Source organism: Talpa europaea, assembly GCF_964194135.1.
Source record: "Talpa europaea genome assembly, chromosome: 14".
NCBI lineage: Eukaryota > Metazoa > Chordata > Mammalia > Eulipotyphla > Talpidae > Talpa > Talpa europaea.
The window spans coordinates 81,467,572-81,481,785 of NC_140082.1; the positions used below are offsets into that span (position 1 = coordinate 81,467,572).

The 14,214-nt window shown below is 40.5% G+C and overlaps 1 protein-coding gene across 1 annotated transcript in view; it reads left to right on the forward strand.

The window, feature by feature from the left end:
- The window catches only part of CERS3 (ceramide synthase 3), a gene marked incomplete at both ends in the record, with an annotated part of 60,660 nt that overhangs the window by 13,817 nt on the left and 32,629 nt on the right, over positions 1–14,214 (forward strand). The window contains 5 exons of the mRNA XM_084253056.1: positions 831–949; positions 4,577–4,634; positions 5,558–5,608; positions 9,888–9,980; positions 13,782–13,910. Coding sequence (XP_084109182.1) covers positions 831–949; positions 4,577–4,634; positions 5,558–5,608; positions 9,888–9,980; positions 13,782–13,910 — 450 coding nt within the window. The remainder of the gene's footprint in view (positions 1–830; positions 950–4,576; positions 4,635–5,557; positions 5,609–9,887; positions 9,981–13,781; positions 13,911–14,214) is intronic.

Genomic DNA, 14,214 nt, shown 5'->3' on the forward strand with positions numbered 1-14,214 from the left:
TGACAGAAGCTGTTTCTCTGTGGAAGTGGAGAGCATGGGGATTTGATGCACACACACATCTGTGGTGAGCGAATAAACTCATACTCTCCCTATGAACCCACCCGTCTACTCAGCCATGTGTGCTTCTTGCCTGGATGCTGGGAGACCTTCAAATTAGGGACCTTCACGTTAATCCAATTTTATATCATCACCTGCAACTTCTGCTCCTCAGAAGAGATGCAATCATCATCAGTACAGTCTGCAATCTGTATTTTTTTAATGGTTAGAATGATTTCTACATCTGATTACAAATGTGAAAGTGATAGCAAACACCTGTTTGAGTTTCTCCTGTATTGTCTTTCGGAGTTGTGAGAGCTACTGGAAAGATTGCGTGGAACAACAGGCCCACCAGCCTGAGTCTTGTCTGACTTGGCTACTGGTTTTAGGCCTTGGACAGGTTACTGAGACGCTCAGGTTTCCAGTTTCCTCAGAGGGAAAATGAGGAGAATGGACTTGAAGGACATCTTAAAACTCCCGGCACCTGGAAGGCACTAAATATTATAAAATCTCTCTGAACGCAGGAGCTCAGTGGTGCAATTTGAATGTGTGGGTTGCTGCCAGCTTATAGGAAAATGATCTTAGTAACTCAAAGTGCTGGGATGGCCTTCTCTGGTGTTTCACTGGATGTGCACGTGTGTGTGTGTGATTCCTAAGCAAAGGAGAGAAATTCCCTGGCTTGAAGCCCAAGGCAGATCTCTCTCCTGTGTGTGCAAATTCCCATGGCCCGGTTGCACTGTGACTGTCTTTGCTGCACTATCGCTCACTCATTCATTCATCCCGTCGCCTTTCAGACTGATATTTATGGACTGGCAAAGAAGAGTAACTTGACAGAGCGCCAGGTTGAAAGATGGTTGAGGAATTGGCGGAACCAAGACAGGCCTTGCAGGATGAAGAAATTCCAGGAAGCTAGGTAAGAAGGCCAGTCAAAGGCTTTGAAATACCACACCTCTGTTGGAGCAGGATGGTCAGCTCAGAAAGAATACTGAGGCTGAGCAGAAGGAGGGCTGGAACCTTCCAGTTGGTTCTGATGAGGACCAAGTGGGTGTCTCTGTCCAGTCCCTCATCTGCCTTCTGGGTACTATGAGCAATACTTTTTATGAATTATCCTTGGTCAGGGTCACCTAGCTGTTGGTGGGGCTGTGGCACTGAGGTCTTCTCACTCCTTTTCTGATCTTCTTTCTGCTCCATCTTACAGTCCCCCTGCCACCCACTACTTATTTCTTAGTAAGCAGGGAGGCCCTCCATCTAGTAACTGAGGCAACAAGGTCTAATGTTTGGGGCTCTGACTCTTAGTGAGTCTGCTCAGAGTTGGATCCAGAGTTCAGGCCATAGCAGGAAACTTCACATTACCCTGATCAGTCAGTCACATCATTCAGATAGTTATGGTGACTGTCTTTTCCATGCCTGGCACCCCGCCGGGTGGTGTGGAGTTCTAGATTTTAACAGGGAAGTACAGTAATGGTCTGGTCACTGCCTGGAGCAGCTAACCTGGGAGAGGGGCTACAACTTATAATCACAGTCTCTGTTGTTACCCCGCCAAAGGCAGTGAGCGGGCCTGCACACCTGCTGGTTGTGTGGACTGTGCTGTGGGCGGCCAGGGACATGATACTGCTAGGGCTGGATCTCTGAGATTAAGACTTTTTAGAGGCCCTTGGACAAAAGCTGGGCCTTGAAGAAGTGGTCTTTCTCCAAGAAAAGAAGGCAGGACTTGAGGGAGCGTGTTTCAAGGAAGACAAAGGCTTGAAGATGGAAATTATAAGTGTATTCAGGAAACAGGAGGGGCCCACAAATTAAATGTAAGCTTTCTCTTATTCCTTAGCAATGTCACATTTCCTTGAAGTCAGATAACTGTTAGACGTTATTATGGACACAAGACACAGATTAAATCAAAATGCCGAGTTATTTAATTATGTAGGGGCTGTACTTACTCCATCAGCTATGGGATTCACTATAGGAATCAAAGCAAGAGATGGCAAGCTCTGGGCATTTTGGAAATCTCAGGAAACTCTTTCCCCAGTGCCAAGATGCTGCAGTCGCCCTGTGGCAGTCAGAAACTCCCTCCATAATAGGGTGGATAGCTGCCAAATGCCCTAAATCCAGTGTATTGTTTCCTTGGTTACTTTCTCAAAGATGACCCCTAAGCCCTGTTCCATAGCATTCAGGATTTCAATCTATAATTACATATTAGTAAAATAAGCATTTCTACCTAATGGTAAAAATTTACTGTAAAAACACCCAGTACTTTCCAAGGACCTGATGTATACAGACAGGAGCTCGCCGAGTGCTGGAGGACGGGGTTCTCCTTCCAGCTTGGGAGGAGGGACCACGCCGGGCCCCCACAGCTGGCCCCTGCCTGCTCCATTTCCCCCCATCCCCTCTCTATTCCGCCTCTCCTGGCAGAGCCCAGACCTGGCCTGTCAATGTCTCTCACCACCTGTCAGTTTACTCTGCCCGACTCCCCCGACTCCATCCTGCAGTCTCACCTTCTTTCACTATTACCATCTGCACCTGGCCAACCAAGTTCTGGATTTTCCCCCTTGTAATTATGTTTGTCTTCCTTTCCTGGAAGAAAAGGAAGTTGTACTCCTGCCATTCCACTTCAAGCAAGGGCCAGTGCGTCACCATCTCTCTTGTTAGGGAAGCACAGCAGGTTTCAGGGCTCCTTGGTTCCCTAAAAGACTATGAATGACTCCCCAAATCATTTTCTTCTGCATTTCATACTATTTACATTCAAAATATTGCATTAAGAAATAGAAACTGAGACATTTATAGAACATGACGACACAGCATTTAGCGCGGTGAAGTTGCCCCATGTCCTGTCACGTCTGGATTCTCCCCCTGTGAGCAAATGAAAAGACAAAAGTGAATAACACATTATTGTTATTGTGAGACTACTGTGTGTTCAGGGGTCCCCGCCACTCACTCTGAGAACCCCAGGTATGGTGTCATGAAGCCCATTGGGCTGGTCTGCGAAGCCAGAGCTGGCGTCTCACGCTTGCATCTGCTGCTCCTCAGCCTTGGTGCAGTCACGTGACCTCTCTCAGCCTGTCTCCTGCTGTGGCCATCCTATCTGCTTTCATTTAAGGTTGTGAGAACCAAACAACAACCCACAAAGAGGGGCTAATTATAGTGTCTCCGTCACCAACTTGTGAAGATAAAACTCGACACTGTGTCTGTGGGGCGCAGCGCCTGGCACAGAGTCAAGAGGCCGACGCATGTCTGAGAAACAGGGCTTCTGAGCTGTACCCCGAGTCGATGGCTTCCTTTGGGGACGACGGGACTTGCCGTCTCCTACTCTTCATGCATTGTGTTTGATCCGAAAGACCCAGGGAGCCGAGGAAGTGCTCTCTGTATCTAAGCATGGGCCTTCCTGGGCCGCCGTACATGAGGCCAGTGCAGACAGGCCCGGCTTTCTCAGTTTGCAACATACCCTTTGGGTATTTTTGTGGTTCAACTTTGAGTAATTGAACCCTTTTTTTCTCTATCAAAACAAGCCACAAGGAAAGACTGTCATCTGACTTAGAAGCAGTGACTGTGTTTAGGAGACTCTGCAAGAGGATTTCAGAGTCCAAAGGTCTGCACTTCGGCCTCAGCTCCACGACACCTTCAGCCTGCGAGCTGGGGTGACGGCCATGGCTTTGGGATCTGAATTTGTATCTATAAAATAGGGCCGTGCCTGGAGTTCCCTCCCTCCCTCCCTCCCTCCCTCCCTCCCTCCCTCCTTCCCTCTCTTCTTCCTTAGAAACGCATGTGAAGCATAATGCACGCATGGAGAGAGATAGTATGTTTAATATGACTGGGTTTCAGAAATCATTAGATAAAACAGCAATACATTTTTTAAAGATTTATTTATTTAAAAAAAAGAGATTTATTTTTTTATACAAGAGCCGGGATACAGGCCAGATGTGTGGGAGGGTGAGAGGATTCACCAGAGACAGAGTGGGGAGCAGAACAGGCAGACTGATGAAGTTCACTGCTGAGGGGAGCAGCAGGCAAGTCAGGAGAGGTCTGCTGTGCCATGTGGGTAGCTCCCTGGCCTGGGATGGAACTCATGCTGCAGTGCCTGTGGCTAGTTTTATAGGTTGTGTCTTAACCTCTTGCACCACCAGGGAGGCCCCTCAATTCCTTTTAGCTGTATTTTTTTTTTTTTGAGGTAATGCTGTTTTACAGCACCATAGTAGATTCAGAAGTAGAGGTTCACACTTCTTCAGATGTATGTTACCACCACATGCCCACCACCAGAGTACCCATAATCCTCTTCAGCAGTGCATGGGGCCACTCCACACTTTGTTCCCCATCTTCACTCCTTTTTATATTTTAAGGTAAGTTTTGTTAATCCCATTTTACAGGTGAAGCTAGAGTTCCCCAAGGTTGTGACTTAGCTAAAAAGGTGTAGGCATCTCACAAGTGCAAGAGCCAGGATGTGAACTTGGACTCATCTGACTCCAGAATGTGCATTCTTCCCAATGCTATCATACCAAATGTTTTTGTCCTTAGATGTCAAGCACCTTTTCAAGAGTCTTCTTTCTTTTGGCAGCTGGCGGTTCGCATTTTACTTAATGATGACTATTGCTGGAATTGCATTTCTTTATGATGTAAGTCGTCTTTTTGTTATCTTTGGAATTTGTCTTTAGATTTTAAGGTTCTTGCATGTGGATTCTTTAGGATACAATTCTTTCAATAAAGGAAACTGACTTTTAAACCATCAGACCCTCGAAAGCCTAAAGAAATAGCAACTTCTCAGTCTGTCCTTCAGTGCTTTCATTCAAAGCTTTGCATTTGCAAAGTCAGTTCTTAAATCTAATTTTTCCCTGTTTCTACTCATGCAACCCACGTGCCACCTAAACTGGTCTATAGACCATCTGCTGAACATACCTGGTACATGTCCACTTTTGGATTTTTGTACATTTTATCTCCTCTGCCAGAAATGTCTTGCCCTTCTTACCTCTATCTTTGTCAAATTCCATCCTGTCCCACATCAAATGTCACTGGTTCCATGAGACATTCATTATTTGCCTGTCAGAAATCAAATCGTCTCCAATGATAGTCCCTTTGCATTGTCTGTGTAAATAATTATGAAATGATGACCTCATTAGGTGACAGATTCAAGAATAAATTGTTCACAGAAAAACAAAAGATAACCAAGTTTTAGAGATTTCTCATGGGACATTTTATTGTTACAGATATCTCAAGATATTTTATTACTCTAAAAGCAGTAATCTAATTCTTAGAAATGATTTCACTAGAAGATTCACTTGCTTGAAGTCATTTGCTGTAACAGCATTATTTCTGACCCCAGATTCCGTAGAAGTCATGGTTGTCACAGATGTGTTGCATAAGGGCAGTATAAAGGCTCTGAGAGGGAGAGATGTGTGGCAAGAGAAATAGGAGTATGATAAAAAGGGTTCAGCTTTGCATCTTTGCCCCCATCAATGACATCAGGGAGAGCTTATATCTTCTGATGACACAAAACTTATTTTGTTCTCTTTTGGTTCCATGTTTTTGGTTTTTTTTCCAGAAACCTTGGGTGTATGACCTATGGGAGGTTTGGAATGGCTACCCCAGGCAGGTAAGTCCCCTCTGATGTATTTCTTCACTTATAGCATCACTCAGGCCCCTCAAATTGTCCCTTGAGTTATGTTTGTGCTCCCCTCCTATTCTCTGTCCTCTTCTATGTAATGCCTGGCTTAGTTCTTATACCATATCTGGCCACTTGTTTCATTCCTTGCATTTGTTTACAGTTACCATAATTACATATTTGAGTTTAAATCTACCGTAGTAAATATTTGAATTAAGAGAATCTAATAGAAAGTGCTCTTCCTTCTTTCCAGTCACTAAAAGCTCATCAGAACACTCCATATATCCTCCTCCTAGGTCCTCCTTCAAATATTTAAAACCACACAATTAATTACTATTGTTGTTTTGTAAATTAGTCAAATCAGTCTCTCCATGCTGTTTCTTGCCTCCTGCATTTCCATGCTTCCATCTAAAATTATCATCCTTCTGCCTAACAGTTCTTCAGTTTGCTTTTTCTGAAAGTTTATCATTTTGCATTCAACCCTTTAAAGGATATTTAAGTTGGATGTGTTTATCTTTTTTGATTGCTGAGTAATATTATGGTGTATATGGACCACATCTTCTTGATCCAGTCATCTATTTTTGGGCATTTGGGTTGTTTCCATAGCTTAGCTATCACAAATAGTGCTGCTATAAACATAGGGATGCAGGTGCCCATTGGAATTAATGTTTCTGTGTCCTTCGGGTAAATACCTAGGAGTGGAATTGCTGGATCATATGGAAACTCTATCTTTAGTAGGTTGAAGAATCTCCACACAGCTTTCCATAGTGGTTGGATATGGATGGAGCTGGAAGGGATCATGCTCAGCGAAATAAGCCAGAAAGAAAAAGAAAAATATTGAATGATCTCACTCATAGCAGGAATCTAGAAAACCTAAATAAGGGACCAGAAGAAAGAATAACTATAAGAAAGAAAAAATCAAAATCAGCAAACAACTATGAACCAGAGACACACTATGGGGAGGGTGGGGAAAGGGGGGAATGGGGTCAAAATAAGGGGGTTGCAATTGTATGGGGAATATAAAAATAAAATTAAAAAAAAAACTCCCCCCCAAAAAAGGATATTTATGTTGGGTATAGTATTCTAGCTTAACTCTTATTTTCCTTCAGTGCTTTAAAGATATTCCATTGACTTTTGAATTCCACCAGTTTCTTTTTGAATTCAGTTGTCAAGGGTTTTGTTTTTGTTTTTGTTTTTGTTTTGCCTCTTTGAACAGAGTATCTTTTATCCCAGACCTATTTTAATAGTTTGTCTTTGTCCTTCAGTAGTTTATTATGATATACATAAATGTGGTTTTCTGTGAATTTATCCTACTCAGTGGCCATAATGCTTCTTGAATCTGTAGGCTGATGTCTTCAGTCAGTTTTGGAAAATTCCTAGCCATTGCTTTTGTTCCTTACTCTCTTTCTGGAATTCCAATTGTAAGTGTGCTAATGTACGTTTATACTAGGTCCCACGTGTCTCTCAAGCTGTTCCCATTGTTTCTCTCCCTTTATCTCTCTGTGTTTCAGTATGTGGGTGTACAATTCTTCACCAGCCCCTTGCATTTCTATATGTTGTGTGAATTGAAACATTGAGCACCATTTGACCTATTCTATCTTTATAACAATCTTTGTTTAGCAAACAAAGTTGGAAGATCCTTCTGGGCCAATTGGTAGACACCTTACTGTCCATTATAAAAGATGCCAGTACCCTAGCTTGGAGTTCCTCTCTTACAAAAGAACCCATTGCACAGATGTCACCTGACCCTCTTTGCTTGGCCCTGTGATACTTGGGATGTGCCCAAATATTGATACTTTGGCAATTGCTATTACTCTGAGTAATAAACTACCTTTTATTTCTGACCAAGGAGTCTCATATCTTTTTTCCCCAAAGATTTATTTATTCATTTACACAAGAACCAGGGTACAGGCCAAATGTGCAGGAGGGTGAGAGGATTCACCAGAGATAGAGCAGGGAACAGAACAGGCAGATTGACGAAATACACTGCTGAGGGGAGCAGCGGGCGTGACAGAAGAGGTCTGCCACACCATGTGGGACCCTCACCAGCTGGCGGGATTGAACCGGCACTACAGAGGCTGTAGACAGCTTCACAGTGTGGCTTTCAACTGCCTGCACCACCAGGGGAGGCCCAGTCTCATATCTGTTATCCACATCCATGAAACTGAGGCAGACAATTTGCAAATAGGACGAAATCTCAGATCCTTCACAGTCCTGAGTAATTTCTACTTTCATGTCCTCCATTTCACTAATGCTGTTTTAGCAGAGTCTGATTTGCTGTTAAGCACATCTTTTGAGTTCTCAATTTTAGTTATAGTATTTTTCTGCTGTCAAATTTGCCTTTAGCTCTTTTTTTGGATCCACTTCTCCATTGAAATATTCCACCTTTTAACACGTTTTCAAAATTATTTTAACACCCAACTTTGATAAATTAATATGGTGATCATTCTTCTCTTTTTCCTGTCTCCTTATGCTTGATAACTTTGACTAAATAATAGTCAATGTACATGGAAAGTTATAAAACTCAACATGATATTGTCTTCTTCCTGAGTTTTTCCTTTTACTTCTATTAGTTACTGATAGTGGCAACATATCTACTGTAAATTTTGCATGATTGAGCTGATTCAGTGTGGACCCCAGTTTTTTTGAGGGAAGATATATTCACAACTTCCTCATATTCCTGGGGTGTTTTCTACATTTGGTTCTAAATAAAAAATCACAGTATTCACCAAAACTCCTTTTCCTTTGTTGTCCCTAACCAGTTTGCTTCCTACCACTCACTCTGATACTGTCAAAGGCCTTCTTAACTTATCTTGCTGTTTTTTAGTCTCTGGAGTCTATACTGCTTGTAAGTCAAAAAATGTAAATTTTATGCTATACATAGGTGTGGCTTTCTTTGAATTTATCCTTCTTAGGATCTGTTGTACTTCTTGAACTAAGGATTCACTTAAAGTTAAAGGTTCACTTAAATGCATTAAATATACAGGTTCTTGGTGTCTTGGTTGAATGCTGATGCCTTCAAACAGATATTCTTCCTGTGTTTTATTCAGAATTTTTTTTTTTGTTCTCACTAGGAGGTTTAGTCTCATATAGGTTTGTTTGTCATAAAAGAAGGCATAAACTCTGTCTCATTCTTTATAGCTTTATTGAGGAGGATGAGTTGACAAAACAGTTGTTTCTTTTAATGTGTTAATCTCAGTATTAAAGAATCAAAGAAAGTTAGACCATAAGGTACTTAGGCATTGTCTAGTCCATTGTCATCTTCCACCTCTAACTCACTCTTAACTTCTTGGGTATAACAGTTATCTATTGATACATAGCAAACTCTCCTCCCAAGACTTAGTGCTTTAAAGCAATCATTTATTTACTCATGAATTAAGTTAGCATTTTTGAATGGATTTCCCCAGCTGCATAATTCTTCTGCTTCATGTGGTGTTAGCCGAGTTCATGCATTTTCAGCCATTTCACCTTGCTTCTCTTCTTTGTGACCTCCAGCAGGATAACTCAGGTTTCTTACATGGTTTATAAAGTCTCTGTTTGCATCATACTGGCTATGTCCCCTTGACAAAAGCCCTAGGTCAAATCCATGTTCGATGTGGGAGGAAACTGCAACAGGGCATAACTATCAGAAGGCCAGATTCAGAGAGGCATTAATGTAACAATCCATCACACCCAGTAATATAATCCTTCAACTTAGCTAAAATAAGCAATCACCCACCTATAAAAATATTAAGAAAAGTTCTAGCTATAAATATTTCATCTTTTTTCCCCATGGTAGTATTAGATTCCTTAAATAATTAATTGTTTTATTACATATTATTACTATTCTATTTGAGAATGGGTAAATCCTGATCACCACTCTGTCACCAGAAAAGAGGTTAAGACATCAGATTTTGATTAGTATTCAGAAAATATTAATCAGGATAAATTATGGAACTGGCAGAATAGACTTGCCACTGATCTTGAGTAAATGTTTTTAATTTGTTTTTCTAATTTAACTCTCAGCCAACTAAAATAAGCCAGTTACACCTGTTATAGTTTTAACTTTTAAACAAAACATTTCATTTGATTTTGGAATTCTCATTTACCTTTATAGAAATAAAATGCCTCAAGATGTATCTCGGATTCCTTATTGGAAGTCAAAGTATAAATCATCACTATTTGGGGGGGAGTTTTGTTAAATGGAAACGGTATAAATAATAATTCTAATGCCTTAAAGTGAGTGGATTGTAAGGTGATATTAAAAAAGTGGTGCTCTTGTTTTCACCAGCCCCTGCTGCCCTCCCAGTACTGGTACTACATTTTGGAGATGAGTTTTTATTGGTCTCTCTTATTTAGCCTTGGCTCAGATGTCAAGAGGAAGGTAAGTGTCTTATTCACAAAGCTTCCTTATCCATTTCTTCAAAAACTTTGATCACCCTGCCCCAAATTCTAACCTTTAAATTTTGTTTTTTGTGCATGTTTAATTCCAGTTCATAGCTTTTTTTTTTTTTTTTTTTTTAGCACATAGAATAGTGCAAATTAAGCTCATGCTTCAGTGCCTTGGTAAATATTTGGAGTAAAACACCATAGAACCTTTAACTTTGAAGCGCTACTCTGGTTCAGTAAGAAAAGAAATCTCCTGTATGCTGTCTGTTTCTTTTGGCTTGGTAATTTAATGCTCAGTGCAAAGAAGAAAAGTGCTAATAGTGTTCATTCTACAGCCACATCTTTTACTTGATTAAAAATCACTTTCTCTAATTTTTCTTGTATATTCAAAAACTTTAAAAACATTTTTTCCCTTAATTTGCCCAAAATTTTTTTGAGGAAATTTTGCTTCAGGCTTATTAGCTTTGCTTTATTCGTGGGGAAAACTGGGTCATAGGCATGCTCAATACATCATCTGAGGCTACAAAGTGAGGCATTTTAGGGACTTTTTAATTTTTTTTATGCTACTCTATTGTCATTCTCCACAGTTTTTTTTTTTTAAGTTAATTTATTTATACAAGTACAGGCGAGAGGCACAGGAGTCGTTATCAGTTCCTGCTTGCTGGTATAAAAAACTGTGTGAGACTCAGTGCAATCAGGGTATGCCATCATGCACATTAGCAATACAAGTCAAATGATAAATACTCTTGACATGTAAGTCATAGGCTCTATTTGTAAAAGGTTGGTTTGTAGCATTGTGTAATGAAATTAAGTTGCATTCAGTATTAAGGAGATAAAATCAAGATGATCAGACTAGATGATGTTTGTATGAGTGACGGTGCCCATTATCCCTCACTCGGGAGACCAGGCAACCACAGGCAACTAGAGGCTTGAGGAGAAAACTGTGACTCTGAGCATAAGAACATACCGTGACCGAATCTGATGGACATGTTCTCCTTTGCCATAGAGCGCAATAATAGCTTTCAGTGAACTGTTACTAACTTTAGTTTAGACTAAGAGCATATCAAAATACAATTGAGTCATTTTTTTAAAGATTTATTTTTTTATTTATTTATGCATAGAAGAGCTGGGGTGTAGGCCAGAGGTGTGGGAGGTGAGAGGTTTAACCAGAGTCAGAGTGGGAAGCAGAACAGGCAGATCTACTGAAATAAACTAATGAGGGAGACAGCTGGCAGACAGGAGAGGTCTGCTGTGCCATGTGGGTCAGCTCCCTAGTGGGAGATCGAACTAGTCCTACAGTGGCTGCCGATAGCTTTATAGTGCTGAGACAACCCCTTGTGCCACCAGGGAGGGCCCAATTGAGTCATTTTTATCAAGGGATAGAATTGAAAATAATCATTTTTAGGAAGTCTTCAGAGATAGGTAGTTGATCCTACAGTGACCCCACATTTCTCCCACTTCTGATTTTTCTGTATAGTTGATTTCTCTTCATTATTTACAGGTGATTTGAGCACCTTTTCAAAAATTAAATATAGACGTCTATACCTTATTTGTTTGTAAGCACATATGTCCAGAAACAAAGAAAAGAAAAAGAGAAACATTGGGAGGTTCTGGAGCTATTTTTCTGGGTTAGAATTCTGACTTCAAGGCCTCCCCGGTAGCGCAGCAGTTGAGCACTGGGCTGCAAAGCTACCTGCAGCCTCTGCAGCGCCGGTTTGATCCCCGGCCACCTGGCGAGGGTCCCACATGGCGCGCAGACCTCTCCTGCCGCCCGCTGCTCCCCTCAGCAGTGTACTTCGTCAGTCTGCCTGTTCTGCTCCCTGCTCTGGCTCTGGTGAGTTCTCTCACCCTCCCGTGCTTCTGACTGTACCCAGTGCTTGTATACATAAATAAATAAATCTTTAAAAAAAAAAAAAGAATTCCTACTTCACTGCCCACTGACACCTCAAGTGAGTTGGCTCAACTCCCTAAATTTATTTCCACCTCTATAAAATGGAACTAAAAGTGGAGCTGTCTCTTATGGATGTTGTGAGGATTAAGCAAGTTAATCCATATGAAGCGCCTCCTGGTACACAGGAACTGATTCAATAAATTAGGAAACTGAAATGTTGAAGTTTTTTTGAACAACTTTTTTAACAATAAAGTTTTTGTTAATTTTATTGAGAAGTTAACTTTAATCACATGACATGCAATTATCCAAATCTAGCTATGTGCCTCATTCAGCAGTTATTTTTCCTCCTTTTAATATTGGATCACCTTGGAAAAGAAATCATTTATTCAGGGTGTGGGTGCCTAAAATAAAATGTAACATTTATAGTAACTTAGTAACTTTTGACAGTAAGAATATAGTAGCTGCTTGAGATAATAACAGAAAAGACTATATTGGAAGAAAGTTTAGATGCTCTAAGCTTATAGGTAAATATCTCTTAAAGAGTGATCATGTGTGATTTTACAATTTTAAAATATTTAGCCTAAAACTAGAAGCTTTAAGCTGACATTACATAGTTTGGAGTATATTCAGAGTTCTGCAGTCGGCATCACAGACCACTTTGTAATATTGTCATCACGTCAAAAGAAATCCAGTACCTTTAGGCAGTCACTCCCCAACTCTCAGAACCTCCCCCATCTTAGGCAACCCCAAAGCTCTTCTCTGTCTCTATGGATTTGCCTCTTGGGGGCCTCCTGTATAAATGGAGCTACACACTATGTTGTTTTTGTGTCTGGCTTCTTCCACATAGTATAAGTTTTCAAGGTTCAGTCGTGTTGTAGCCTGTGTCAGTACTCAGTAATGCAGCGTGCATCATTCCGTTTTATTATGAGTGCTTGTTCACTGTTTGGATACGCTGCATTCTGTTTATCCACTTACCAGTTGATAGGTTGTTTCTACCTTTTTGATTTTGATGAACAGAGCTACTGTCAACATTCATACGTAGATTTTTCCATGGACATGTTTTTATTTCTTTCAGATATATACCTTGTGTAAAAATGGAATTATTGGTTTCTATGGTAGTACTATATTTAAAGTTTTCAGAAACAGCCCTATGTTTAACAAAGCAGTTACGACATTCTGCATTCCTACCAGCAATGTAACAGACATCTGATTTCTCCACATCCTTGTCAACACTTGTTACTAGCCACCTTTTTTATTATTGCTTTCCTAATGGACATGGAGTAGTATCTCCTTGTGGTTTTGATTTGTGTTTTCCTGATGGTTAATCAGGTTGAATCTTATTTTTGTGTGCTTACTGGCCATTTATGTATCTTCTGTGAAGAAAACCTTTAAAATTTTATGCTTAATTCTGGTAGCTCTCTATCACTTAGATTTACTAACATAGTTACTCCACTCCCATTTGCAGCTTATTTTGTATGCAGTCACTCTTATTTTAATGGTTGTGTAATTGTCTTTTTTTTTGTCTTTTTTTTTTCCATTTTGGAATTGAACAGGGAATAAGTAATAAATGTAATTATGCATAAGAATATGCACTTGTGTGTATGTGTGTGTGTGCGCGCGCATATACATATATCCAGTGTAGAAGAGTGGAAGAATACCTAGTGTTAAGGGTTAGATGAAAACTATTTGATGCTGTTTCAAAGTTAAATGATTTCATCAATGAGGGCAAACTTGTCCAATCTCCCTCACAAGGATTGTATTTAAAAACTAAAGTGAAAGCATTTTATAAATTTCAAATAATGCAGATGTAAGTTATTGGTTTTTCAAATATTATTATTAGCTCTTCCAGTGATTGGGACATAGTTGTATTTGTTTAATGGTTTCCATTTCCCCCTCATTATGTAGGATTTTCTAGCTAATGTCATCCACCACCTGGCTGCTATTAGTCTGATGAGCTTTTCTTGGTGCGCTAATTATATTCGCAGTGGGACCCTGGTGATGCTCGTGCATGATGTGGCTGACATTTGGCTGGAGGTAACTCATTTGTTTTTAAGAAACTCATAATAATGCTACATCGTGGATTTCTGTAATCATTACAGGAAGAATTGTCTGGGTAATTTAGCCAGGCTCCCTGTCCTGCAGACACCCACAGCCCCAGGGTGTCTCTGCATTCCCTGATCCTTCTAACTTAAAGAAATGAAACTTTCAGTGTTTAATTCCCCTCTTTCCCCCCATTCTGCAGGATACTTAAGAGAGGTTAATTAGTGGGATTCCACTTGCAGGAGTTGCATGCAGACACTAGCTTGGGGAGTAAGGTGAGATGCTTGATAAGGAATGA